General features: G+C 47.1%; 2 protein-coding genes across 9 annotated transcripts in view; one reads left to right on the top strand and one right to left on the bottom strand.

Moving 5' to 3' along the window:
• Positions 1-26,514, top strand: part of SCRN1 (secernin 1) — a 90,014-nt gene that overhangs the window by 59,081 nt on the left and 4,419 nt on the right. Inside the window, exon 8 of one of the 3 annotated variants that reach the window (XM_055084944.1) lies at positions 6,549-6,862. The exons of 1 other annotated variant lie outside the window; for it this stretch is intronic. The gene's annotated coding sequence lies outside the window, so the exon portion shown is untranslated. Of the gene's footprint in view, positions 1,496-6,548; positions 6,863-26,514 lie in introns of those variants that run through there. One more of the 3 variants, XM_055084943.1, reaches the window with a different exon arrangement.
• Positions 5,039-26,514, bottom strand: part of WIPF3 (WAS/WASL interacting protein family member 3) — an 88,607-nt gene continuing 67,131 nt past the window's right edge. For 4 of the 6 annotated variants that reach the window (XM_028489931.2, XM_028489930.2, XM_028489932.2 and 1 more), the window contains 6 exons: positions 24,481-25,191; positions 21,182-21,331; positions 19,791-19,892; positions 7,619-7,695; positions 6,008-6,081; positions 5,039-5,226 (listed from right to left, as the gene is read on the bottom strand). In XM_028489931.2, coding sequence (XP_028345732.1) covers positions 5,217-5,226; positions 6,008-6,081; positions 7,619-7,695; positions 19,791-19,892; positions 21,182-21,331; positions 24,481-25,191 — 1,124 coding nt within the window. In that variant the 3' untranslated portion in view covers positions 5,039-5,216. The remainder of the gene's footprint in view (positions 5,227-6,007; positions 6,082-7,618; positions 7,696-19,790; positions 19,893-21,181; positions 21,332-24,480; positions 25,192-26,514) is intronic. The other 2 variants (XM_028489935.2, XM_028489934.2) reach the window with 2 other exon arrangements.

Raw genomic sequence — 26,514 nt, forward strand, 5'->3', positions numbered from 1 at the left:
ATGTGGGCATTGGCCACAACATAGAAAATGTATGAAGGCGGATATATTTTATGACTGGAATCTTCGGAAAACCCAACCCTTCAGCGTTTTCTCCCTGTATCCATTCTGTGGATAAATTCACTCTTTAAAAATAAACACAAAACCATGATATACCACCTCACACCCATCAGGATGGTTACTATCAAAAAAAAACAGAAAATAAGTGTTGGTGAGGATATGGAGAATTTGTAATCCTTGTGCACTGTCGATGGGAATATAAAATGGTGCAGCTGATATGGAAAACAGTATGGAGGTTCCTCAAAGAATTAGAAATAGAATTAGCATATAAGCCAGCAATTTTACTTTGGAGTATATACCCAAAAGAACTGAAGGCAGAGTCTCAGATATTTTTACACCCACGTTCATACCAGCATTATTTACAATAACCAAAAGGTGGAAGCAAGCCAAGTCTCCGTCAATGAATGAATGGATAAACAAAATGTAGTATATCCAAGCAACGGACTATTCAGCCTTAAAAAGGAAGGAAATTCTGACACATGCTACAACATAAATGAACCTTGAGGACATTATGCTAAGTGAAATAAGCCACTCTCAAAAAGTCAAATATTATTTGATTTCACTTCTGTGGGGTACCCAGAATAGTCTCATAGAGGCAGAAAGTAGAATGGTGGTTGCCAGGGGCTAGCGGGGAAGGGGAATGGGGAGTTACTGTTTAAGGGGTACAGAGTTTAAGTTTTGCAAGATGATAAAAGAGTTCTGGAGACTGGTCGCACAACACTGTGAACGTACTTAACACGACTGATCTGTACCCTTAAAAATGGTAAATTTTATGTTTATGTGTATTTTACAAATTTTAAAAAATCATCCGAATGGCTGGTGCCATCTATGCCGAGCATCTTTATTTTAAAGCCATAGAAGCTCCACTAGAGGAAAGGATGCCGCTTAAGAAAAAAGCCAGCTCTTCCCACTCTTGTGACCGAGAAATGCCAGATTGCTTCCATGATTTTGTCTCCACGTGACAGGCAAAATGCAACTGAACGTCTTGCTCATGAAAATAGGACTTAGCTACCAGCAACGTGACCTGTGTCAAGGTCAGAGTAGATGATGGCCCCATTTACATGACAAAGAACTGCTGACTCTTTAAACTTTATTCTCAGCTCTTTTTTCATAAACTGTAAACTCTTGCAAAGCTCCAAGGTAACACAGCATCTGTTTGCTAGGGCTGCCATAACAAAGGACCACAAACTGGGTTGCTTAAACAACAGGGATTTATTATCTCACAGTTCTGGAGGCTAGAAGTCCAAGATCAAGGTGTTGGCAGGGTTGGTTCCTCCTGAGGGCTGTGAGGGAGATTCTATCCCATGCCTCTCGCCTAGCTTCTGGTGGTTTGCTGGCAATCGTCAGCATTTCTTGGCTTGCAGAAGCATCACCCTAATCTCTCTTTTCATCTTCATATAGCATCCTCCCTGTGTATGTGTCTGTGTCCAAACTTCCCCTTTTTATAAGGACACCAGTCACATAGGGTGGATTAGGGGTCCACCCTACTTCAGTAGGACCTCATCTTAACTTACATCTGCAACTCTATTCCCAAATAAGGCTACTTTCTGAGGTATGGGGTTAGGACTTCAAAATATGAAATTTTGGAGGACACAATTCAGTTCATAACAGAGCAGGTTCATGAAGGATGCCAAGCCTCCTGGGGCACAGTCTGAGAACCTGGAACATGCTTCTGGAGTCCATAGCCCTTCCCATTAAGTTGCTCCCCTCACCCCTCTAGGCACCAGCTCTCCCACCTGGAACTCCATCAGGGGTGCCTAGAACTATGGCCACTTCACCTACCTCTACAGTCAATGGCTTTAAAGTCCATCCTCCACTTTGTCGATTATCTTGGGCCATTGCTTTTTTTCTCCACTCAGATGGGCCCTTTTGGTCATGAAAAAGCTTATCTGTGCCTCTATTAATAAGACAGCAGATAAAACAAGTCAGGTCCTTAACTAATTCAGATGCAAAGTGTATAGCAGCTAACTTTGAAATTACTTTCTCGATGAGATTTATTTCAGGAGCATCTATGAATTTTAATTACTGCTCTCTCCTTGTTACCCAACAGCAGAGCTAATGATCTGAGCAGCTCAGTGAATATCTGAATGGAATGCCTGGAATGCAGCCAGCGAGAGCTTTGTGTGTGACTGAATGTATAATAAGCAAACCGCTTGTACCCTAGAGTGTGTGTGTGTGTGTGTGTGTGTGTGCGCGCGCGCGCCCCTGCACGCGTGCACTGATACCTTGGTCTCCTATGACCCCAGGGTTAAAGGCTAGCCCGGGGGTTATGTTACTCCATCTTCACCACTATATGCTTAGATACATATCTATGCCCCCATTTTACAGATGAGGAAACTGAGGCATAGACTGGCTAAAATTGTTACTTCCCTAAACTTGTAAGATGCGAAATCGAGATTCAGATCCATGTTTTCCCTTAAGCCAACTTACCTATCAGGTAAACCTCATCTCCCCTGTACCTGAAGACACTATAATGGAGATGGAGATGATTACTGCTCCATATGGGAGATTTTTTGAGGGTTTGCTTAGTTGAGGTGGCAGTGCTAAGTGCACTTAGGTTGAAAGCTGTTCCATTTTAACACAAGGCAGCGTAATTTGTAAACAATACTCTGCCCATTTGATTTTAATAAAACTGAGTAAATATAGTGTTATCTACTTTTTACAGAATGCATTTGAGAAAGCTTTTCCCCTGGTTGGTTTTCCCAAATACCCATTTGTTTAGTTAGCTACAAAAGCCAGGAGAACATTCTGTAGTTTAGTTAGAAATTTCAGCTCCAAAAAGAAAGGCCCCATCTCTAACACAGAATGTTACAGCAAGTGTTGGGTCCTGTGTCAGTACCCTGTATGAGCCCTTCTAATCCTTAAAAATGGTTGGCTTAGGTTGGTGCTGGTGACCATCGATAGGCTTTAACGAGTGAATGGCTAGAAGCGTTCCCACTTATTAAAGTTTATTAGGTACAAAGAAATGAATCTGCAGAGGGAACATCAATAAATATAAAATACACGTGAAACACTGGGGGAGTCACAGACCACAGCGCCAGCAAGAATATGCGAGGATGGGAGGGGCGCTACATTTGAGTTTGTGGTCCAGGGGTGAAGGCTTTGTCCTGCCGGAGGCCTGCACTGCGAGAGTTCAAAGGGCAAGAATTCAGTGATGGGTCTGGAGGAGGGATGTGATCCCAGGTTCCTGAAATTTCTCCCTAATTGCAATTTTTGGTTTCTCCTCATTCCTTCCCTCTGTCCTTGAATGGTTTTATTTTGAATTTCCATCCCAGCAGTGCAGAACATTAATGTGTAAACACCTCATCAGGGCAGGCAGTCTACTCTGGAGGTGGAACAGCCTTGGTCTAGCACCTCCTTAATCATGATCATTAAAACCCTTGTAATTATTCTGTACAACTGAGAGAGAGGTGGAGTGGATACTGTGATAAACAGAAGTTCTGACCTTCTGGAAACCTTGCAGAACCAAAAAAACAAATCAGGTATGCCCATAGCTGATGACCTGCAAAAGCTTCTTTTCCATTGATTTAGCTGTTACAACTTGGCATGATTTATTCCCCAAGGAAGGGAACTTGACCTCGCTCAGTGGCTTCCGTCTGGAATGAGAAAGCATAACAGTGATTGAGGACACGATCTTAGTCTCCACTCCAGACAGCAGCTAGGTGGGTGTAGTATCATGTTTGCCAAAACGCTCCTAGCGGTCTACCTTTCGTGGAAGGCATGTTCCGGGCATTACATCCTTGAGGTGTGAGTGCATGAGTGGGCTATTTCAAAGGACACTTATTTTTCACTGGTCTTCCCACTTCTGCCTCCCTGGTTTCCTTTAATCTGCAGCTATTTTGAGCACAGACGAGGGATCAGTCTGTTTCCTCCTGTCTTCTCTCCTTCCTCTGTCACAGCTTTTCCACCAAGGATGGGGTCATGCAGCAAGCAAAGACACACTGCCATTCCCTTGCCAGCTCCAGAAAAAGGGTGTGAGAGGAGCGGTCACAGGTCACAGCCAGTCCTGAGCCGGTCCATAGTCAGGGCTGGCTGAACTCACACACTTCTCCCCACCTAGAGAGGTGCCACCACAGGGACTGGGGGACTCTCAGACCAGTTAGGTTCTCTTGGGCTCAGAAGGCAGCTAGGATTTGCCTGATGGGTGGCTCCAGGTTCCCTAAGGGTGGGCGTGGGGCACTGATATTTGAGGCAGATATTTCAGAACACATTTCAGTCTATACTTTTCCATGTCATGTTTTTCACGAAAACCCTGCACTCGGGGGAGGAAAAAAAAGAGCTCTGAGACAGAATTAGGAATTTACTCATGATGACTTACACAGGTTTCTAACTTGCAGGGAAAATACTGAGATCTCATACAGCTCACCTCACCTTGTCTGCCAGGATGAGACTGGGGACTTGGAGGGACAGGAGGAACATCGTGCAGACTTGGGCACGAGGGGCAGTGTAAACAGTGAGAGCATTGGCTACTTGCAGGATCAGATACAAAAGGGGCCCTGTGGTCGGCCTTGGAGAGGCCAAGCCCGCTCTTGCCTTTGATTTGCGTTATGTTTACATCAGGCAGCAAAAGGATCCCTGTACTGCAAGACGGGAACGAGACGTGGCATCTCACTCACTGGAGGCCGTGTGGCGTCGTCTGGGTGTGGTGACACATTACTCTCTGTGAGCCGCGTCATTTATAAGGCATTATCTGGTTTGATTTTGCAGTCTGTGTGATGCGACTAGAAAATCATGCCAATGAGAAGCTGCTGTAGATACTATGACTTTGGGAAACTAAGGAATCTTCTAAAAATGGTTCCGAATCTAGGGAGGGCCAGCCTGCACGCGTATTTACAGTCATGGAATGGACACTCTGTGGTGGGGACAGGGCTCTCATCTGTGCTGACAGATGAATGCCAAGACGCATTTTAAACAACGGAGAAATGATGTGTGTGTTTTTTAAATTACTCAAATAAAAATCGACTATAATACTGATTTAAAGCCTGTGCAAATCACGTATTTATAATAAATAAATGCTCCATGCAGAGCCTGTATGTCAACTGAATTACAACTTGAGAAGGGTGAGGTCTGACATTCTCCTGGGGATGTCCACCCCGCCATATAGAACCCCAGGTGGCTCACAGGACGTTGGCTTCATCTGTCTTCTCACCGGAGTGTCTTTAGGGATAACTGTGGAAACAAGACAGTGTTATCAGGTGGGGTCAGAAGACTCACAGCACATAAATGACACACTCCGGGGCTGGGCAGTGAAGCTTTCCCTCATGCATGCAAGGCTGCCAGGGTCTGATGGTCCCATCATACGTAAGGTGCTGATTTTCACCCAGGAGGTCGTGGGTGGAAAAGGAATGAAAGTGTAGCTTGTGGCAGGTGGGGACCTAATCCCATCAAAAACAGTTAAGGGATCAAGCACCAGCAGACTCACTTGACGGGAAGCTCACGAAAAGCAAAGGACTTGGTGGCGATCCCAAGACAAGGCAACGGAAAACAGAGAAAGGGTCCCAGGCTTTCAGATTTCAGGGTTCCTAGCCTTGCACGGATCACTTGGGCTCTGTACCCATAAAAGAAGAGCACCCCCAGGGTGCTGTTCACCATGTCTGTAACCCTGTGATTTCTCTGGGCGATTGCTTTTTGCCTCACTTAAGTGAAAATGAATTAAGACGGTGTCCAGCTAGACATAAAGAAGATCTTCTTGACAACGGGATGCCCAAAAGAGACTTAACAATTCATCCTTGACTAGACTTTATGGGCTCAGGGATTTAGATGTGTGCCTGCCATGAGGTCAGGGACCAGACAGTGCATAATGTTCCATCATGCTTGCCACGTCTGAAGGTGAGGGTGACTCCTGTCCTGTCAATTCTAACATGCCAGGCAAAGCAGTGAGGTACAGTGGAAGGAGCACTGGACAAGGAGTCAGAGGTCTGCAAACGTGACCTTGGGTGAGTTCCTTAACCTCTTGGAGCTTGGTTTCCTCATATGAAAAAAGTTTGCATTAAAGGTATCTCTCCAGCTTATACCACAGAGTTGCTAAAAGGAGCAAATGAAATAACATATGCAAGTTATCTAAACTATATAAAGAGCTATATAATGTAGGAAATACTATTTTGATTATTACTATATCTTTCTGATCACAGGAGTAATGTATTTATTATAGAACATTCAGAAATTGCAGAAATGCCCCCTAAGAAGTCAAAATCATCCATAAGCTGCCAGAGTGAATGCCTGTGAACAATTTTGTGTATATTCTTCCTGTCTTCTTTTTTCCTCTGAATACATACTTTCTCTGAACTGCAATCATACACCCAGTTTTGCACCTACAATCATCTGAGAATGGTTATTGCAATTCTTGGATTAGCCATGGTGAGAAAGGGGAGCGGGTGCTTGTCCTCCTTCAGGGAACTCATCTCCACTTCCAGTAACCTAAGTTCCTTCTTTCTCACGTCTCCTTCCTTGAGGCTCTGATCTAACAGCAGGCCACCCTTTTTGTTACACAGCACTCTGAAACAGGAGGAGGCCAGGGTGGACGGAACGCATGTTTTCAAAGAAACGAAGGGCCTTTAAAGATGAGACCCTGTCGTCTGCGGTGAGAGATGTCATCTCCGCCCAGGTTAGAAAACACTGTGTCCAAGTTGCCTCGTGTGAGCACGAGGGCATTTCTTCAAAGACTCACAGTTATGACACAAGCACCTCTCTGGTTCCCCCGATCCCCTCCCCCCAGCCTTCCTCTAGCCACCAGCAAAATTTGTGGCTAAATTTGGTCAAAAGAAATGATAATGTTGGGGACTTCCCTGGCGGTCCAGTGGTTAAGACACCGCGCGGAAGCAACCCAGGTGTCCACTGATGGATGAATCGATAAGCAAAATGTGGTCTATACATACAATGGAATATTATTCAGCCTTGAAAGCAAAGGAAAATCTGCAACATGCTACATGGATGAACCTTGAGGACATTATGCTACATGAAATACAGGATCTCAAAGAGATATCCGCGGGACTTCCCTGGTAGTCCAGTGGTTAAGACTCCATGCTTCCACTGCAGGGGGCACGGGTTCAATCCCTGGTCGAGGAACTAAGATCCCGCATGCTGTGCGGTGTGGCCAAAAATAAAATAAAATTAAAATTAAAAAAATTAAAAAATAAGTAAACGATAATGTTGACGGGAGAAAAACCCCCAGGGTGCTATGAGCAACCATGTATTCTATAGACGAGAGAACACCAAATTATGTTTTGTACATGTTACAGAGCTTTCCTCTCAGGCTTCTCAGGCCACGGTAACAAGGGAAGAATCATGGGAGCGAACGGGGTGATGGTTGCAGAGGGATTCCCAAGGGGTTCTGTGTTGCCAAAGCTGCTTCTGTATGTGGTGGTGATTCCAGAGAAGCTCCCCCCTTTCACTCTTCAGGTTTTGAAATTGTGAGTGTTTCATCCCAGCTGGAAACAAAGGTACCCCTATGGCTTTCCCTGAGGAAAAACGGAAGGTTGTTCAGAGGAAAGCACACCCTCAACGTTTCTGTGCTCCCTGAGGTTTCCCAGTTTTACACTCAGAGACCTGAGGGCCGTGTTACCTGAGCATTTCTGCCTTTGATGTCATCGGAGCTCTGGCCAGCCGCCTCAGTGTGGAGCCAGGGACCAGGTGTGCGGCCTGAAAGACACAGGAACCATCCCACCATCTGCTGGCCCAGGGCCGGCTATGTGCTTCACGGAGAAAGTCTGGCTAAACCGGCACTTAGGGCAATGGTACAGGAACCAAGGGTAATGTAAGTCGGTCAACCTGAAACCCTCGGGCTCCTGGCCCTAGACTGTGCGTTTCTACCCACTGCCTCTACGTCACACACTGTGGATACAGAGGCGTCACGTCCACTGATCTGGGAGGAGAAAAAGTGATGAAGGCCTCTCATCTAAATGCAGGTGCGAGCTTCTCAGCTCTGAACACAGCATCAGCTCCAGACTCGCTCGTGTGTCCTGGCCCCAAATGTGCCGGCGTCGAGCTAGGGTTACTTAAAAAAGGAGTGAAAATGTGTGCTGACATAGCTCAGACCCTGTTCCATGAGGATCCAACTCACTCTCTAAAACATATTAGGTTTAAATATTACACAAGTTACATATGAATATATTCTCATAATTAAGAATTCAAAGAATATAGAAAAGATAATAGGGAAAAAATACCCCCTAAAGTGCCTCCTCTCTGCCTGCCCTTCTCTCTAATCCCAATTAATTATCCCGGAGTTGCCTCTGCTAAAAGTCTGCTGTTTATCCCTCCAGCTTTTGTTTTTCTTTTTTGACATTTACTTACATAGACGTGTGTACACGTAGATACATGGTTTGGTTGGTCTAGCCAAGTTTTAAATCCACATTCCTAGGAATTCCAGAACTTTTACTGTGAGTCAGGTGATCCAAATGGTGTCCCTGTGTCTCCTCTGCTGCATTTGGTACAAGACTTTTCTGTCTGCTTCTGTCACAGGCTAGGAATTAAATAACCATGTCCCAAAGCCCTCCCAACAATTCACGTTGCTGTGCTACTTACAAAGCAACATGAAAAGCAGAAATATCCATCCCAGATTATTTATGATAGTGAAAAGCTACTAATAACCTGTATTCAACAACAGTGTTTAGGAAATCTAGGGTTCATTATCGTATGATGGAGCACCAAGCAGCCATCTGAATGTCTACAGAGGCTCAAATAATTTGGGGTGATGTTTGAAATGTAGGCCAAAAATCAGGCTAGAAACTGTATAAATAGCAAGATGTCAACTATTTTAAAAAATCCATTTAAAAAATGTAAATAATATACTGAATTGATTCCTTTTGGATTTACTGCTTTTTAAAAACTCTTAAAAATACTCTTCAAGTTTTCTACAGTGGGCATATAAGTCATCTTAAGAATCTGTTATGGTAAGATATAGTTTTTTAAATGAACTGCCACATAGAAGGGTCTCTACAACTTACAAAACATTAATCCAAAGGACACTGTAATTTTCATTAAAATACTTTTAAAATTACCAAGTGCACTTGTTCTAGGATGAAGATATTTTTGGACCAATGGCATAGGGAGTACTAGGTTTTTAGCCAGATTTACAACTGAGCAAAAAGTAAAGAGACACTGATAAACAGCCCTTGACCGAATTCCATGCGGCAGTATGGCCTTGACGCTATTGTTCTTAGATTTATGAAACTCCAGTCTACTACAGAAAAGGGGCTGGAAAATTCTTTGTTGTGGGGTGCTGCCTGTGTGCTGTAAGCAGTTTCACAGCGTCCCTGGTCTTTACCCACTAGATGCCACTAGCACATGCCCCAGACCATTTGTATCAACAGAAAAGGTCTCCAGACAGTGCTGAATATCCCCTGGGGGGCAAAATCCCCCACTTGGAGAACCACTGGGTAATGAAACAGGCTTCTCCATAGGTAAGCAGTGCCCACTAGTTTTCATAAATACGACTGGAGACAACAGAGCTAAGGAGAATCAATTTCTTCTCAAAACAGAAAGGAAAATTCTGCATCTTGTTGTAAAAGAAATGTCACTGCTGCTAGAATGTGTGGCTGAGAGTTGCCAGGGTTACCCAGGATGCTTTTAATCCAAATATCTCCTTGGGGGGTTTTCCCTTACGAGATGCCACTAGAATCTCTTAGAATTAAACTGTAGAGCCCTTCTGCTTGAAACAGTCCTTCACATGGGCTGTCTGCCCACAGAAGAGTATTTCAGATTCACTAAAATGGTGGTTTTCAAACTTTTGGTACCACAGAGCGCAGTAAGAAATCTCTTTTCCATCTCTATCCAGTCACACGCGTCTACTGCACGCAGAGCAGCCCAAGTGACCGCTGCTCCTGCCTCCTAGTAACCAGATGGCGCCTCTTCCCCCAGTTATTAACATGCTGTGTTGCAGGAGCTGCTGGCTACAGAGCAGCCGGATAGGAAAGACTTCACTAAACTGTGGGGCTTAAAGAAGAAAGTCTGTGCTTGCGCTGGAAGAGCAGAGGCCTGAGGGCCACGCTGGTTTCCAACTTTCTTTTTTGTCACTTGTAAACCAAGCCAGCCTTGTGCCTTTTCTCAGACAGAGACATATTTTCAGGTCAAAAAAAAAAAAAAAAAATCCGTTCTGTAGCCAACCAACAAGAGGCTGAATACTGCAGGGCGTGGAAAACACCCAGAAAGGATTTACAAACTTGGCTGGCCATCAAAGCTGGGTCTCCCGGGACTTCTCCTAGTCTTGGAGTACAATTCCAGGGACTGGGTGAGGAGAAAGTGGACTCCTAGGAGAAGCACATCTAACCGTCATCTCTGGGCCAACTCGGTCTCTCTCTAAGGTAGGGTCCACATGGCATAAGGTGGAGAGTAGTAGGTATGGTGCAGAGAACTAAGCTGTGTATCTGAAACAAATGGGATGCTGCATACACCGGCCTCACGTGCAGAGAAGGAATGTTGGCCAGACCACGGCAAGAAAGGCAGATGGTTAGACGGAATCAAAAGCACAATTCTCTGTGACTGGGAACATTTCGCTGGCAACGCTAACTGTATGACACAGACATTAAGTGGAACGGTAGTTTCTGTTTCCCTTCCCATCCCCGAAGCAGCGCAACAGACAGGAAACGGTTGCAAAACAGAGGAGGATGTTGTTACTAGGTGATTTCAGTGTGGATTTCAGCGTGGGGATGAATACATGGGCTGGGCCAGAGTGCGGGTGCCCTCAGGAGTCTTCCCCAGGGTTCCGTATGTTGTGTGATGATTGTTTACAGAAGGGGTAGACAAAATAATTAGCTACTAAAGGTATCTGAAAAAGGCCTGAGAAAATCTGGTTAAAACGTTAAACCTTGGATTGCTACTGATGGGAGTAGTTGTTTTTATATCTTTTAAAAATAATAAAAAGATTCTGCTAAAAAATATATTTATCCAGAAAGGTGTTGATTTGAACTTTAAAAAGGAACATGGAATCATCATTTTTCCTTTTCAATACAGAGCCACTGAGTTCTGTTGGTAGCTCCCTTTCTAATGTCAAGTTCATCCCTTCCTCTCAAGTGAGCCTAGGGCACGTAGTGGGGTCTTCCTAGGCCTCTGCATGGAGACCCCTCCCTCAAGAAGGCGTGGAACACACCCTTGGTTTGGTTCTATGCTGTTCCAGTATTTTGGGCAGCCTGTCCACATCAAGAACAAGCCTGGGGTTCTCTTTGGTGACATGGAACAAAGAACCTCACCTCAAGCCCCGGCTTTGCCACCAACTGTGACCAGAGGCAGATCACCCTACTTCTGCCTTGGTTATTTCAGCTCGACCTGAAGGAGCTGGGCTGGAAAACCTCATAGGGCCTTCCCTGTTCTAACGCTGGAAGCCTCTCACAGTCTCTAACTAAAGGAAATGACGGGTTCCATTGGAAATGATAATTCTAGTATCTGCCAGAGCTACGCCTTAGAAATTGCATATCTGGCCTTTCCTCTCCTTCCTCGCTGTCACTGCCATAGTTGACGGTGGCCTGAGGGATCCACGTCCCCCTCGTAGAGAACTTACAGTGTCACCCTACACACCTCGGGGCACTCAGACCAGGGGTGGGCTAATCATAGTCTCTCTGTCAATAATTTGGAATTTTAAAATTAGTTTTAACGCTTATTAAAAGTAATATATATTTACTATAGAACACTTGGACAAAATAGTGAAGCATAAGGAAAATAAAAATCACCCAGCATTCCACCATTGAGGGATAACCACTCTTTAACACTGTACTGGATATATTTCTAGCCTCTTCTCTCTTTCCTTTATTTGGTCCACTTTTCCCTCTCCATATAAATTCATGAAATATTTTCTTTTTAAAATTAAATTTAGGTTTTATTTAATGTAATTTTAGTATACCAGGTTTTTTGGTTTTGTTTTGTTTTCTCAAGGTAGCACTGGCATTTTCCCATGTCACTAAATATTCAACAGCGCTATTATAATAGATGCAGAACATTCCTTCCTGTGGCTCTGCACTAATTTATTTAACCCCATTGTTGGATATTTGTGCTGTTTTCAAATTTCTTCTGTAAATGGTTTAGCAATGTATATATGTGTGTGGATATTGTTATTTATTAATTCAACAAGTGGTTATTGAGTGTCTGTGTGCCTGGCCCCAGGCCAGGACCTGATGATAGACCAGTGAATAAAAATGGATGCTGTCTCTGCCCTCCAGGGTCTTATACTGTAGTGGGGAAGACAGGTAGATATATAACATGTCAGGAGGTGATAGATGCTTTGAAGAAAACGATAAGGCAGCATAAAGAGAGCACAAGTGATAGGACAGGAAGTGCTGTTATTTAATCTGTAGTGGTCATCAGGGAAGACCATAAGGAGGGGTGCAGTCACTGGTAATAATCAGGCGTGGCTAAGGTAAGCGCACCAGGGCAGAGGTCCTTATTGCCTAACTGCCCTCCACAAGGGTGGAAAGACATACCCTGGCACTGGCGTTGTCTTCTGATTCTCTCAGTCTTGGGACATCTAATCCTTTGATTTTATGATGTGAACCACCCTGTACTGTTAAAGTTACTGCACTGCCTGGTGGAGAAGTTTCTCTGCTAATGGAAGTAATGGTAGCCAGTTTTGCTATAAGTGTAAAGTAACTCTATTTTAGAAGAGGAGTTGGGCCACAATGAGATACCACTTCACACCCATCAAGATGGCTACAAACAAAACAAAGCACCAAGACCAGAAAATAACAAGCGTTGGAGAGGATGTGGAGAAACTGGAACACTTGTGTACTGCTGGTAGGAATGTAAAATGGAAAACAGTATGGTGGTTCCTCAAAAAATTAAAAATAGAATTACCATATCATCCAGCAATTCCACTTCTGGGTGTATGCACAAAAGAATTGAAAGCAGGGTCTCAAACAGTTATTGGTACACTCATGTACATAGCAGCATTGTTCACAACAGCCAAAAGATGGAAGCAACCCAAGTGTCTATTGATCGATGAATAGATAAACAAAATGTGGTAAATATATACCATGGAATATTATTCAGCCTTAAAACGGAAGGAAATTGTGACATACGCTACAACGTGGATGAACCTTGAGGACATTATGCTAAGTGAAATAAGCCAGTCTCAAAAAGTCAAGTAGGGCTTCCCTGGTGGCACAGTGGTTAAGAATCCACCTGCCAATGCAGGGGACATGGGTTCAAGCCCTGGTCCGGGAAGATCCCACATGCCACGGAGCCACTAAGCCCTTGTGCCACAACTACTGAGCCTGTGCTGTAGAGCCTGAGAGCCATAACTACTGAACCCATGTGCCACAACTACTGAAGCCTGCATGCCTAGAGCCCGTGCTCCGAAACAAGAGAAGCCACCGCAATGAGAAGTCTGCACACCTCAACAAAGAGTAGTCCCCGCTTGCCGCAACTAGAGAAAGCCCGCGTGCAGCAATGAAGACCCGACACAGCCAAAAATAAATAAATTTTTAAAAAAAATTTTTTTAAAAAGTCAAGTATAGCACAATTCTAGTTATATACCAAGAGTAGTCAAACTCATAGAGCCACAGAGCTAGAAACTAGAACAGTGGTTACCAGGGGGTTGGGGGAGGGGAGAATGGGGAGTTGTTTAATGGGTACAGAGTTTCAATTTTGTGAGATGAAAAGAGTTCTGGAAATTGGTGGCACAACAATGTAAATGCATTTCACGCTACTGGACTGTACACATAAAAATGGTTAGGATGGTCAGTTTTTGGCTGTGTTGGGTCTTTGTTGCTGCGCGCGGGCTTTCTCTAGTTGTGGTGAGTGGGGGCTATTCTTCATTGCGGTGCGCGGGCTTCTCATTGTGGTGGCTTCTCTTGTTGCAGAGCACCGGCTCTAGGCGTGCGGGCTTCAATAGTTGTGGTCTCTAGTTGTGGCGAGCGGGGGCTACTCTTCATTGCGGTGCGCGGGCTTCTCATTGTGGTGGCTTCTCTTGTTGCAGAGCACCGGCTCTAGGCGTGCGGGCTTCAATAGTTGTGGCACATGGGCTCAGTAGTTGTGGCTCGCAGGCCCTAGGGTGCACGCGGCTTCAGTAGTTCTCGCTCGCGGGCTCTAAAGCACAGGCTAAGTAGTTGTGGCTCACGGGCTTAGTTGCTGTGCAGCATGTGGGATCTTCCTGGACCAGGGCTCAAACCTGTGTCTCCTGCATTGGCAGGCGGATTCTTAACCACTCTGCCACCAGGGAAGTCCCCACGTTATGTTCTTTTTTAACCACAATTAAAAGTAAAGAAAAAAGGAGTTGGGATGAAAACGGTCAAATTTTTAATCAGCCACTTTCCCACTGAACTGATCATGATGAGGATGGTTTTGCTGGGAACACCAGACTGAAATGTTATGTTCGGGTGTCTTTCTCTCCTCCCTTCCTTCACCAACATGTGAATCTCTCAAGGGTAGGTCAGGGGGATCATTTATCTAAATCTCTCCAGAGCTGAGGGCCTCAATAAGTATCTGTCCATATGAGGATGACTTCACTCTTTCTACCATCATCGTGTTAATGAATATTTGTGAGCTACGCATTTTTTTCCCAAAGATTCTTAGTGATAGGGTTTTTTCACTTTCTTTTCATTGTGGTAAAGTACATATAATATAAAATTTACCATTAACGACACTTCGTACGTTCTCGTTGTTGTGTAACCATCACCCCTATCTAGTTGCAGAACATTTTCATCAGCCCAAAAGGAAACCCGTACTCATTAGCAGTCACTCCCCATTCTCCATACCCCCCTGCCCTTGGCAACTGCTAAATTCACTTTCTGTGTCTTTGAATTTGCCTATTTTAGATACTTCATATCAATGGAATCTTATGTGGCCTTTATGTCTGGCTTCTTTCACTTAGCATAATGTTTTCAAGGTTCATCCATGTTGTAGCACGTACCACCGCTTCATTCCTTCTTTTTTTTTTTGCGGTACGCGGGCCTCTCACTGTTGTGGCCTCTCCCGTTGCGGAGCACAGGCTCCGGACGCGCAGGCTCAGCGGCCATGGCTCACGGGCCCAGCCGCTCCGCGGCACGTGGGATCTTCCCGGACCGGGGCACGAACCCGTGTCCCCTGCATCGGCAGGCGGACTCTCAACCACTGCGCCACCAGGGAAGCCCGCTTCATTCCTTCTTACTGTCCAATAATATTCCACTGCATGACTACACCACATTTTGTTTATCCATTTACTAGTTGATGGGCATTTGGGTTGTCACCTTTTGGCCATTGTGAATAGTGCTGCTGTGAATATTTGTCTATGAACTCTTGTTTGAACACCTGTTTTCAATTCTTTGGGGTATACACCCAGGAGTGGAATTGCTAGGTCACACGGTAATTCTGTTTAACTTATTGAGGAACCCATGCATTTTAAAAACACTTAAAAATTGGACAAAATCATCTACCAAAGAAAGAACATGGCTCATACTTGCAGAGTGGAGACAGGGAGGATGGCACCGGAAGAGCTAAGCCTTAGGGTATTTGTGTGCCGTGTGTGTGTGTGTGTGTGTGTGTGTGTGTGTGTGTGTGTGAAGGACAGAGAGAAAGCAGGCAAGCGGGCGGAGACAGAGCTCCAGAACTGCTACAAAAGAGCACAGAGACACCCTCATCTGACGGAACCAACGCAGTCTCCCACACCATGAAGAACTCTAATCTTGGGTTACAGGTCAATGGCAGAATGCAAGAAAAAACTGTAAGAAGAAATGTCATCAGATAGGCATGGCCTACACCCACATAATTAACAAGGTTCTCCCCCACGGCTCACAGGAACGGCAGGAACATGCTCATTTAACTGTGCTAGGAGGCTACTGAAGTATTTTATGTCCACCAATGCCACATCAATCTAAATCTATATCTTCTTTTTGAAATGGCAAATACCCTTTCTGGTCTGTAGGATGTCAATTCATGAGTACGTTGCATTTTTTTTTTTAACTGCTCCTTCTTGATACTCAGGAGATTATTTATTTTGGTGTGGGCACTGATTTGAACATTTCTCTGAAAGGAGAGGAACACAGCACAGACTGCCACCTCTGCCCTCCTGGTGAGCTGTATGGGGTGAAGCTTTTCTTCTGTTCTCAGAGATAAGGCTAGGCACCACAGGCTCTAAATGCAGGTAAGTTAGAATTTACTGAGTCTGAAGATTGAAGGAATCCACAGCACATTACTGAGAAAGGTTGTATAACAAAGAGATTTTTAAGACTCTTTTTCTGAAGTGGTTTAGGGCAGAGATCAGCAAAATACAGCCAGCAGACCAAATTCAGCCAGCAACTGCTTTCACAAATAAAGTTTTACTGGAAGACAGCCATGCCCATTTCTTTACGTGTTGTCTGTGGCTGCTTTCATGTCAAAACAGCAGAGCTGAGTAGTTGTGACAGAGGCCAGATGGCAGGCAGAACCTCAATATGTCCTCTCTGGCCCTTTAAAGAAAATGTCTGCTGAGCCCTGGTTTAGGGTAGGGCTCCAAACTAATGACCCGCAAAGCTAGTTCCCATTCCTGACCTTACCCCTCAGCCTCAGACCTGTGTACTCCCTGCTCCACCTGCCCCGGGGCATCTCCCCCTTGCAGCCCCCCAGGCACCTCCACTCGCCCTGATCCATCACTTCGTCTCCTCCTGAAACCCGCTCCTCTCCTGCTCCTTTTTCTTGGTGCCACACCATCCATCCAGGCCCAGGTTGGTACTCAGAGGCCCTTAGCTCCTCCTCCACTTCTCTTGTTCCTCTCATGGCCTGCATCCCCAAGCCCTGGCAACCCTCACCCCCATCCATCCTCCCTCGCATGGACCCTTCTCAAAGCCACAGGTTTCCTGACCTTGGTCTCTGCCTCCTCTGATCAAACCACCAGTTATCAGACTCAACCTAGACCTAATCACATCCCTTCTCAGAGTTCACCATGGCTGCATGGCTCAGACACCCCTGGGTCTGAAATTCCTGGCTCTGCCTCTAACTTGCTGTGAGGCCTTAGGCAAGTCACTTGGCCTGTCTGGACCTCCTTTCCCCTACGTGAAAACCTTCTACATTAAGGACTTATGATAAGGTCTGCAAAGCACCTAGAACCATGCCAGGCACATCTGAGCAGGTCTACGACAGGATCACTTACTGTATTGGTGGTGGTTAGTATTTCACTGACAGTTCTTTGCTTATAGGTTCTGCTTATATCCCTTAGAAGGGATAAAACATCCTTCACCTTAGGAGGGAACACATCTCCTTGTCCTCTTCGTGTGTGGGCACCTCCTGTAGGGTAGGTAACACGCCTAGGCTCTCTCTGCCCTCTTTTTCTGGTGAGTTGAACAGAGGGAACTAGCCATGTGCAGCCTGGCCCCTTCTAAATTCCCTCTTTGAAATCTGGCTGCCTGTGTATTAAGGACTATTCCGTCCTGCCCTCCAGGCCATGTGGAAAGCTCTGTGAGGCTGCTCTGTGGCTGCTGGGGGAGGCCAGCCTCAGTCCCCTCACCTGTAAAGCCCCTGGCCTGGGGGAGTCAGTAAGCCTCTTTGTGGGGTGCAATATTAGAGTTTGCTGTTACCTAAGCTGTGTCTTCCAATAAAAACACTTAGATCTTCATCCGTCTGACCTGTGAACATTTCATATGACGGGAAAAGAAGTGTTACTTATTGACCCTCTGCCCCACGAAGCCTAACATCTCTGGCAGCCGGTGCGGTCCTCTCCCGGCACCGTGTGCCCTTACACACCACGTAGGACTTGCCTGTCATTCTTGTTTTTGTTTTTTTTTGCGGTACGCGGGCCTCTCACTGTTGTGGCCTCTCCCGTTGCGGAGAGCAGGCTCCGGACACGCAGGCCCAGCGGCCACGGCTCACGGGCCCAGCCGCTCCGCGGCACGCGGGATCCTCCCGGACCGGGGCACGAACCCGCGTCCCCTGCATCGGCAGGCGGCCTCTCAACCACTGCGCCACCAGGGAAGCCCTTGCCTGTCATTCTTAAATGGCCCAAACACTATCTTGCCTCTCTCCTGGGGGTGTGCCGTGCTCAGCCTGGAATGCCTTTCCACCCAGTGGAAATGTTACCTCTCTTTACGCCTTCAAGTCCCCAGTCTCCACCTCCACCCTCATGTCCACTGTGGTGCCCTCTGCACTTTAAACAATCAGTGATTAAGACACTCCATTGTGATCTAGTTAATGTCTCACACTTCTATCTCGGGAGCGTGCACGCTGGCGGCTTGATGGTAGGGACCTTGTTTCTTACACCTCGTAGTCTCTGGTGCCAGCATGGTGCCAAGTGTACAGCGGGCAGTTCATGCCCATCTGCTGAGTTTGAACTGAGCAAGAATGGGAGCCTGACCCAGCACCCGTCTCCTCCACCATCACGTCTCCACGGTCTATTTAAACCCCAGGTGGGATGATTTCCCTTCATCAATCTTTTTTCTGCTCCTCTCTCTTCCTCTCTCTCTCAATTCAGAAAAGGAGTACAGGTGACCCTGAAACAACATGGGTTTGAACTGCATGGGTCCACTTATACGAGGATGTTTTTCAGTAGTAAAACTACAGTACGATAGTCTGTGGTTGGCTGAATCCTCCGCATCCAAGGATGTGGAGGGCCAACTATAAGTCATATGCATATGAAGCCCTGCATTGTTCAAGGGTCAACTGCATTTACATATTATTAAAAAAACATACAAGTCACTTCTCTCTAAATGTGCAATCCACAGGCCCGCAGAGAAAGCTCTGCCCGGGCTGATCCCGAGAGGACCTCTCACCTGAGCAGAGAGCAGGCTGGTGCTCCTTGGTCTGCCCTGCAGGAAGCTGAATGCTGGGGAAGGGACTTCACCAAGGCCCCTTTGAAAGGAGACAGTCAAAAAGCCAGGTTCCTGGTCTGGGGCTAAGCTTGGATACTGATGATTTTCCATGCTGGTCTACAGATGTCTGGGGCTGGGGGCCTTACTCGGGTTGGGGGGTGGAAAACACATTGGACCCTCACCCCATGTTGCTGGCTCTGCCTCCCTCTTACCAGCTCCTGCCCACTTGGATTGGATCAGCACTGGACAAGAATTACGTTAACAGGCAGCATCACTGTGTGGTCAACACCTACTGTGCTTTTCTTTGCTTCCTGTGCTCCTGAAGTACTGCCTCCCTGCCCGTTGGGCCAAGAAGGGCAGGTCGGCCAGTCTTCCTCGATTCTTAGGGCTGGGCAAGTAAGCCAAGTGAAGGCCTCTCTTGGAGCCTGGCCGCACAATGAGATCGGGAGGAGGAAGGCTCTCACTGGACTGAGGTTTTCAGCCTCAGGTGGACATTGGAATCACGTGGCAATTTTCAAAAATACTGACGTCTGTGTCCTACCCTGGATGTTCTGGTTTACCTGCGCTAGGTGCAGCCTGGCCTTCAGATTTTTAAAAGCTGTCTAGGTCATTCTAATGCATTGCCAAGGTAGGAACCATTGACCTAAGGCATTCTCTATTTCAGAGTCTGCCAGAGTTTTGAATTGGGGGTTTGGGGGTTCTTCCCCAACTATTAATGCAAAGCTCCTGAATCCCATTTTGCTGTTGTCTTGGGGTGTTTAGCTCCCCAGTCAAAAGCCCCAGGGAGGGGAGGGACCAGTGGTAAATTTAGGCATCCAAATCCAATGCCAAATAACTAAACTTGGTGTTCTGTAAAAAACCTCTAAATGAACCCTGGGAGATTAGGGCAAATAAATGTTCTGAAACTTCCAGAAGTATGAACATCACTGCATCCCTGCAATAGTACAGTGAAGTCCTGATGTCACACTTTACACAGCCTGTGGCCAGTGAGTGCACCCAAGCACCTAATTCTGGAGGGTCAGGGAAAACCAGGAGTCTTATCAAGGTGGTACTTACTTCTGGGGATCTTGCTGGGGTAAATCTTCTGGCCTGGTTTATACTCATCCGGAGGAGGAAAATCTTCCATAGAGTGGAACGTGAATTTAGACTCAAAGTCATCTGCACACATGGAAATGCCAAAATTACTCTGGTTACTATGAGGACCCAAGTTTTGATCATTTCCAGGAGCATACAGGTTTGCCTGCCCAGTGCAAGGTTTTAATGGTAGAGCTATTCCCCCCTAAGACATCCATTCACCTCTTTTTACTATTTAGCTGGGGCAAGGGGGAATCAGGAAAAGTGAAATCATAGACTCTCCCCGTCATCCACCTCAACTTACTTCAACCAGCATCTTAAGGAAGCTTCTAAAGGGAGCAGAAGTGCCACAGGCCTATCCAGGGTCCAGAGTCAGAGGTGGGGAAACTGGCAGCAACAAGGGACCAGCAAAGTCCCTGTGGCCTGAAGCCCCTCTTGTGTTCCTGGGGAGGACTCTGGCAGGGAGAGGTGGACAGAACAGGAGTCCTCAGCCTGGCTGGTGGGAAGGAGCACAGCCTGGGTGCAGTTGGGGACCTGGGCTTCCTAAAGCAAATGGGTTTTGCCCTGAGCTCCTGATGGCAACAGGAGAGGGGTCTTGTGGCCCTTTCATGAGTGGAGTCCCTGCTTTGTGATCTACGCTTCGTGTGTGACAGTAGCTCAGCCCACAAAGGGATCCAAAGACTTTTGGTCACACCTGACCCCAGATGACTTTCCTTCCTATCTCCATATTTTTGCTTTAATTGTTCCTCTGCTGGTGGGTCTTCCATCCATCCTCTTACCTTGTCCAAATCAGTCTATCTTTCAGGCTTATGCCTGATTTCTCCATGGAGACACACACACACACACACACACACACACACACACACACACACACACACTCCCTGCTTTGTGATCTACGCTTCGTGTGTGACAGTAGCTCAGCCCACAAAGGGATCCAAAGACTTTTGGTCACACCTGACCCCAGATGACTTTCCTTCCTATCTCCATATTTTTGCTTTAATTGTTCCTCTGCTGGTGGGTCTTCCATCCATCCTCTTACCTTGTCCAAATCAGTCTATCTTTCAGGCTTATGCCTGATTTCTCCATGGAGACACACACACACACACACACACACACACACACACACACACAGCTTAAATGTTGGTTTTCTTCCCTCTCTCTCGTCTCAAGAAGGTTGGAGAGTGGGTTCTGGAACCTCCCAGAAAGCCTCAAGAGAAACCCTATTTAACACAACCTGTAGGTTGTTCTGTGCTAGAGTGAGCCCCCTGTTCTAGTGAAGCACACACCCTGAAATGACAGCACTGTGGGCTGGGAGACCGCCCCCCCATCCCTGAGCCAGGGGGAACCATTTCCTCACTGACAGCCCCACTCACCAATGATGTGCAGGCTTCCGTTCCGCAGCTGACCTCCAGGCTGCTGGGTCGGGGTCCAGGCTGGGGCCTGCTGGCTCCTGCTTGAAAGCTCCGTGGTGGGTGACCTCGCGGGGGGTGCTGGGGGCGGGTTCAGCTTTCCCCCACTGGTCGCTGACAGAGAAGAGGACAGTGTATTCAGATACAGGCCTTCAGATAGGGCATGGTGGATGCTATAACCTTTGTGAGAGGTGAGGTATTGAGATCTTTGGGTATAATATGATACGGTGATAAAAAGGCAGCCTCTGGAGCCAAGCTGCTTGGGACTGAACCCCAGTTCTCCTGCTGGGATAATAACACAACCTCTTTGTTCCTTAGTTTCCTCATCTATAAAATGGGAATAATAATATACATACCTCCTGGGTTTGTTGAGAGGGTTAAGCGAGTTGATTTAATTCAAGTCGCATGTAAAAACAGATAACTAACGAGAACCTACTGTATAGCACAGGGAACTCTACTCAATGCTCTGTGGTGAACTAAATGGGAAGGAAATCCAAAAAAGAGAGGATATATGTACACGTATTACTGATTCACTTTACTGTACAGTAGAAACTAACACGATGTTATGAAGCAACTATCCTCCAATAAAAAAAGAAAAAAATTCAAGTGGCACGTAGTAAGCATTCAATAAATATTAGCTGCTGTGATAATATCAACCCTCATCATCAGACGGTACAGCCCAAAGAAGTGGAACCACTGCAGAGTCCTATGCAAGGGAAGGACTGCGTGCAGGTGAGGCTCAGAGGGGGGCTAGATGAACAAGCTGTCGGGGGCTTGCTCCTGCCCCTGGGTCTGCTCACGCTTGTTCCCCTGCACTACAGACCCTCGTTTCTCCTTCCAGTCAGTCTAGACCCTATCTGCCCACCAGGGCCCAACTCAGATCTCACCTACGTCATCAATTGTTCCCTGATGACCTCTGTGGGAGGCTCACTCTCCTTTGCCAAGACTTTTCTGTATGACCCATTTGGCAATTAATAACCCACTGCCTTGGCACATCAACCCAGGTACTTGACTCTTCACTTCGCTCTTGAAGTGATGACAACTGCTCCTTTATCATCTGTGCCAAGATGTTCACAATTGCAACCTCTTACTCTTCCCTGCAGTTGGCCTGGAGCAGAAATTACCCTCATGTTGTTCACGGAAGACCAAGTTTCACGTCCAAAGACACAGTGAAAGGGGCCAGACGAGCATCCACTCCTGGCCTCGGGTGTGCAGCTCTTCTCCTCCCCAAAGGCCATCAGAGCACCTCCCCTCTCAGCTCCGCCCTCTGCCTTTCTCCTTTGCCAGTCCCCTATCTTTCCCTTGCTGGTCTTCCCTTCCTCTGTACCAGAATCCACTAGGATTTACTTGCTCCCACAGGCAGACTAAAGAGGCTAAGGGGCCGCTGACCCCTCTTCTGGGTGAAAAGCTGCCCCTCCACTTGGTTAGAGGGAAGGAAAGGAAATCACACTGCTGAGACCCGGCTCCTTGCAAAGCACTTCAGGCACACTTCCTCACTTAGTATTCATAACAGTCCTATGTGAAAAGTGTTTTATTGTTATTATTTCCATTTGTCAAATTAGAAAAAAGCAAGGTTTAAGGGCATTAAAAAAGACTGGACTAAGGTTACACAGGAGTGGGTGGGAAGGCAGGATTTGAATTCAGATCTCTCTGAATCTAAAGCATTGGTTTTTTTCACCACATCTTGAACATTTAAGAATCACAAGCGTCAGAAGGGGCTCATGAGTACTAACGCTGGACCTTATGGTGATTAGTCAGTTGAAGAGAGAATGATTAAAACCTTATCTCTTGTGACCAAAAGCCTTAAAAATATTCTTGCTTTTTGTATCAGGAATTCCCTTGCAGGAACCTGTCTTTTTTTAAAAAAAAATCCAAAATGTATACAATAATTGCTATAAATGTATTTCCTGCAATATGATTCATAATAACAAAAAATGGAATCAACTTAAATATCTAATGCTGGAAATATGGTATATATCAATGATCATATTAATATGCTTATAGATACATTTAACAATTTGACAAATATCAAATTATATCAGAATTGCTTTTAATATAATACTAAATAAAAACAGAATAGAAAATAGTATATACAAAATAGTATTAACCCTGTAAATATGTAGATATATTCAGAAAAAAGAGAAAGGAAACTTATCCAAATATGACAGTTTTCCTTTCTGAGTGATATTATTATGCGTGATTTCAATTTTTTTCTATTTTCTCTACAATGAGCTTGTATTATTTTTAATTCAAGGGTACACATTTAAGAAACTTTCTGCATCAAAAGATTTTCCAAAAAACCAAGGAGTATGTGTGTGTATGTATAACTGTGGATGTGTGTTGGGCTGTGTGTGTGGTTGTGGGTGTTCATGTGTGTATGTTTATGAGTGTGTGTGTGTGTGTGTGTGTGTGTGTGTGTGTGTACACGGGTGTGTGTGGATGTGTAGCATGCTTTCCATTTAGAAGGACACCAAAGGTGATCGAAGCCTCATCACTTCATGGAAATCACAGTCATAGGGCCTGTATATTCAATCCAGAATGATCTCTGCTGGATACGTGAAGGGATTGTTTTTAATGTTTGGCTGAAAATATGGACCCTCCGTTTTCCTGAGTCAGCTGGAGAACCTGCCAAAAATATGGCAAAATGCTAAGCTAATCTGCTGAGGACCAGTGAAGATTCTGGCCGGGTGCCAGACTATAATAACTTAGGCAAAAATTAAACAGGAGAGCGGGTTCTGGAAACAACTGCACCCACAGACACCTCAACCCCTGGGAGTAGATTTGAAGTCTGAATGGTGATAGTAAAAATAAATAACCCTTCTCTGGATCTCACTGTTCCAACAACCGCATGAGGGGGAACTATTGCTATCCCCATTTCACAGGTGAGAAGGAAGCACAGAGAGGCTAAGTGATTGCCCTGGGTCACACAGCTAGTAATGGCAAGGTGATGAAGGCCAGAAGCCCCGGCGTGTTGTCTGCACGGTCTCGGACAAGTCTTGCGACCTCCCTCACCCTTGGTTTCCTGTCTCTAACCTGAATACCTCCAGCATAAAGTCCCACACAACGAGTTTTTCATTGTGCTCCACAGGGGCACTGAACAGGTGTGTTCTAAAACAAAATCCCAAGAGTAAGACATCCCGAGGTGCTCCCAAGTGGCCCACAGTAGCAGGCCTCTGGCTGTGTCCCTAGCACCTCCCCAGTTGCTGCCAACAGCCAGATGATCCTGTGGTACGGCCACCCTGGACAAGAACAGGGGTGCTTACCGGGGCCGCGGCCGGGCCTCTTCTTCTGCGGGAACGTCTGAGACCCCGGAAGGGCAGGCGGCGCCGGCAAGGCCTGCACGCTGGGCTCGGGGGGCTGGGCCTGGAAGCACGGGGACTTGGGGGGCCGCGGGGGTGGGGCTTCACCCATGTCGTTAGCGCCTGGCAAAGGGGGCGCAGGCAGAGAGGCTCTGGGGGTGCGTGGGGCGTAAGCGGGGAGCGGGGGCGGCGGCAGCGGAGGGGCGGGAGGCTCCGGCACATCTTGGGCAGGGCTGGCAGCGTCCGCACTGAGCCCAGGGTACCCGCAAGGCGGGAGGAGAGGGAGAGGGGGCGGGACGGGCGGTAGGTGCAAGCGGGCTAGCTGAGGCCTCACCGCCTTGTCACTGGGAGCCAAGGCCGGGGGCGGTGGGGGTGGAGGCGGTGGTGCACAGGGCAGAGGGGGTGCAAGCACCGGGGGGCTCCCCTTGGTCGGTGGGCCAGGTGGGGACACCAGCGGGGCTTTGGCGGGGGAGGGCGGGGGCAGGGCCGGGGGTAAGGGCGGGGGAGGTGGGGCGGGCATGCTGGGGCGAGGAGGGACCGTCCCGGCCGCGCCATGCGCTTCGGAGGCGTCGCCTAGCCTGGGAGATGCAGGGGGGTTGAACGGGCCGCTGATAGTTTTGGTGGGAAGCCGGGGAGAAAGCGCTCGGGAGCCAGGGCCCTGCCCTGTCTTGCCGCCTGAAAGTGAAACGAGTTCTGAGTTAGTTCAGTGGGTAGAATTGGGAGAAACCCAAGGGTGTGGGCGGCAGTGACGGACGCTGTCCAGCACGACGTCCGTGAACCGCCTGGTGGATGCTCTCTTCCCGAGGGTCCACTGGAGGCCTCAGATGCAGCAGCTATCACACAAGAGGGCCAGCTGGACCAGCCCCAAGGTCCTTGCCAGAATAAACGCGCCGTCCCCCTCCTCTGAGGGAAGCCCAGCTCAAGCCACCAGGTTGTCTGCTGTGTGGCGCCAGCCTTCCTGTTCCATATTCTACCTCCACTCTCATCTGCCCAGGGCTCCAGGCTCCCAGCCCAGGACACAGGACTGCCCCGACCTCCTTCACCCTTCCTCATCTCAAGGCCACCGGCACACTCATCCCCTGTTACCCACTAGGCCAGTCAGCCCACATCTGCGGGAAACACTCGAAAACAATGTTTGCTTCTCACACCTCCAACTTCCCAGTGCTGCAGAATAGGAAACACAGCTTTCATGTCAGATTACAATGCCAGCAGCTGTTGATGGTTCTGAGCTTTTCAGCCCATGAGTCTCCAGCGTGTTTACCCAATCAGGTGCTAAATCATGCCTAAAAGTACTTGATGCCGCAAGTCAGGCCAGTCAAGGCAAGATATGGAAGAGGTGATCCTGGGGCTGAAACTAAGTGAGCAGGACCGCGGTATCTGGCTTTCCAAACAGATGACCCTCCTCTGGCTATGATGTGACAGCCACCTGGACAACACAACTCAGGACAAGTCTCAACTGTGGAACGCTGTTCTTGAGGCAGGGCGGTGGTGTCATTATTCTCTGTTGCAATTTTCTTTGAGGTGGTCATGGAGGAGGTAATGTCTTTGCACCTATGCATCCATCCTGGCAGACTTGGTGCCACTGGAGGTCTAAGGCGGGCATTTCCAGAATGGCTGACTGACCATGACCAGGAGTGGAAGGTCCCCACCTGGCCTTTCCAGGGACAGGCTCTACCACCTGCAACTCCAACGTGAGACATTTTATATAGGTGTCAGCCTCAGGGATTCCTGCAGCCAAGATCTCAAACCTGTTTCCATAGTACACAGAGAAGATGGAGGACCCAGACTGCTCTCCAAACAAGGCAAGGCCTCCCTCTGTGCCCATCTGCCAGATGAACTTTAAAGGGATAACAAGTTTGAGGAAAAGAATCAACCCCTTAAGTGTCTGAGAACACCACGTATCCGAGATTCCAAAACCTTTTAAGTGACCAACCTAATGAGAAATGGGCAAACCCATTTTTTTTTTTTTTTTTTTTTTTTTTTGCGGTACGCGAGCCT

Source organism: Physeter macrocephalus, chromosome 5 (assembly GCF_002837175.3).
Source record: "Physeter macrocephalus isolate SW-GA chromosome 5, ASM283717v5, whole genome shotgun sequence".
Classification (NCBI taxonomy): Eukaryota; Metazoa; Chordata; class Mammalia; order Artiodactyla; family Physeteridae; genus Physeter; species Physeter macrocephalus.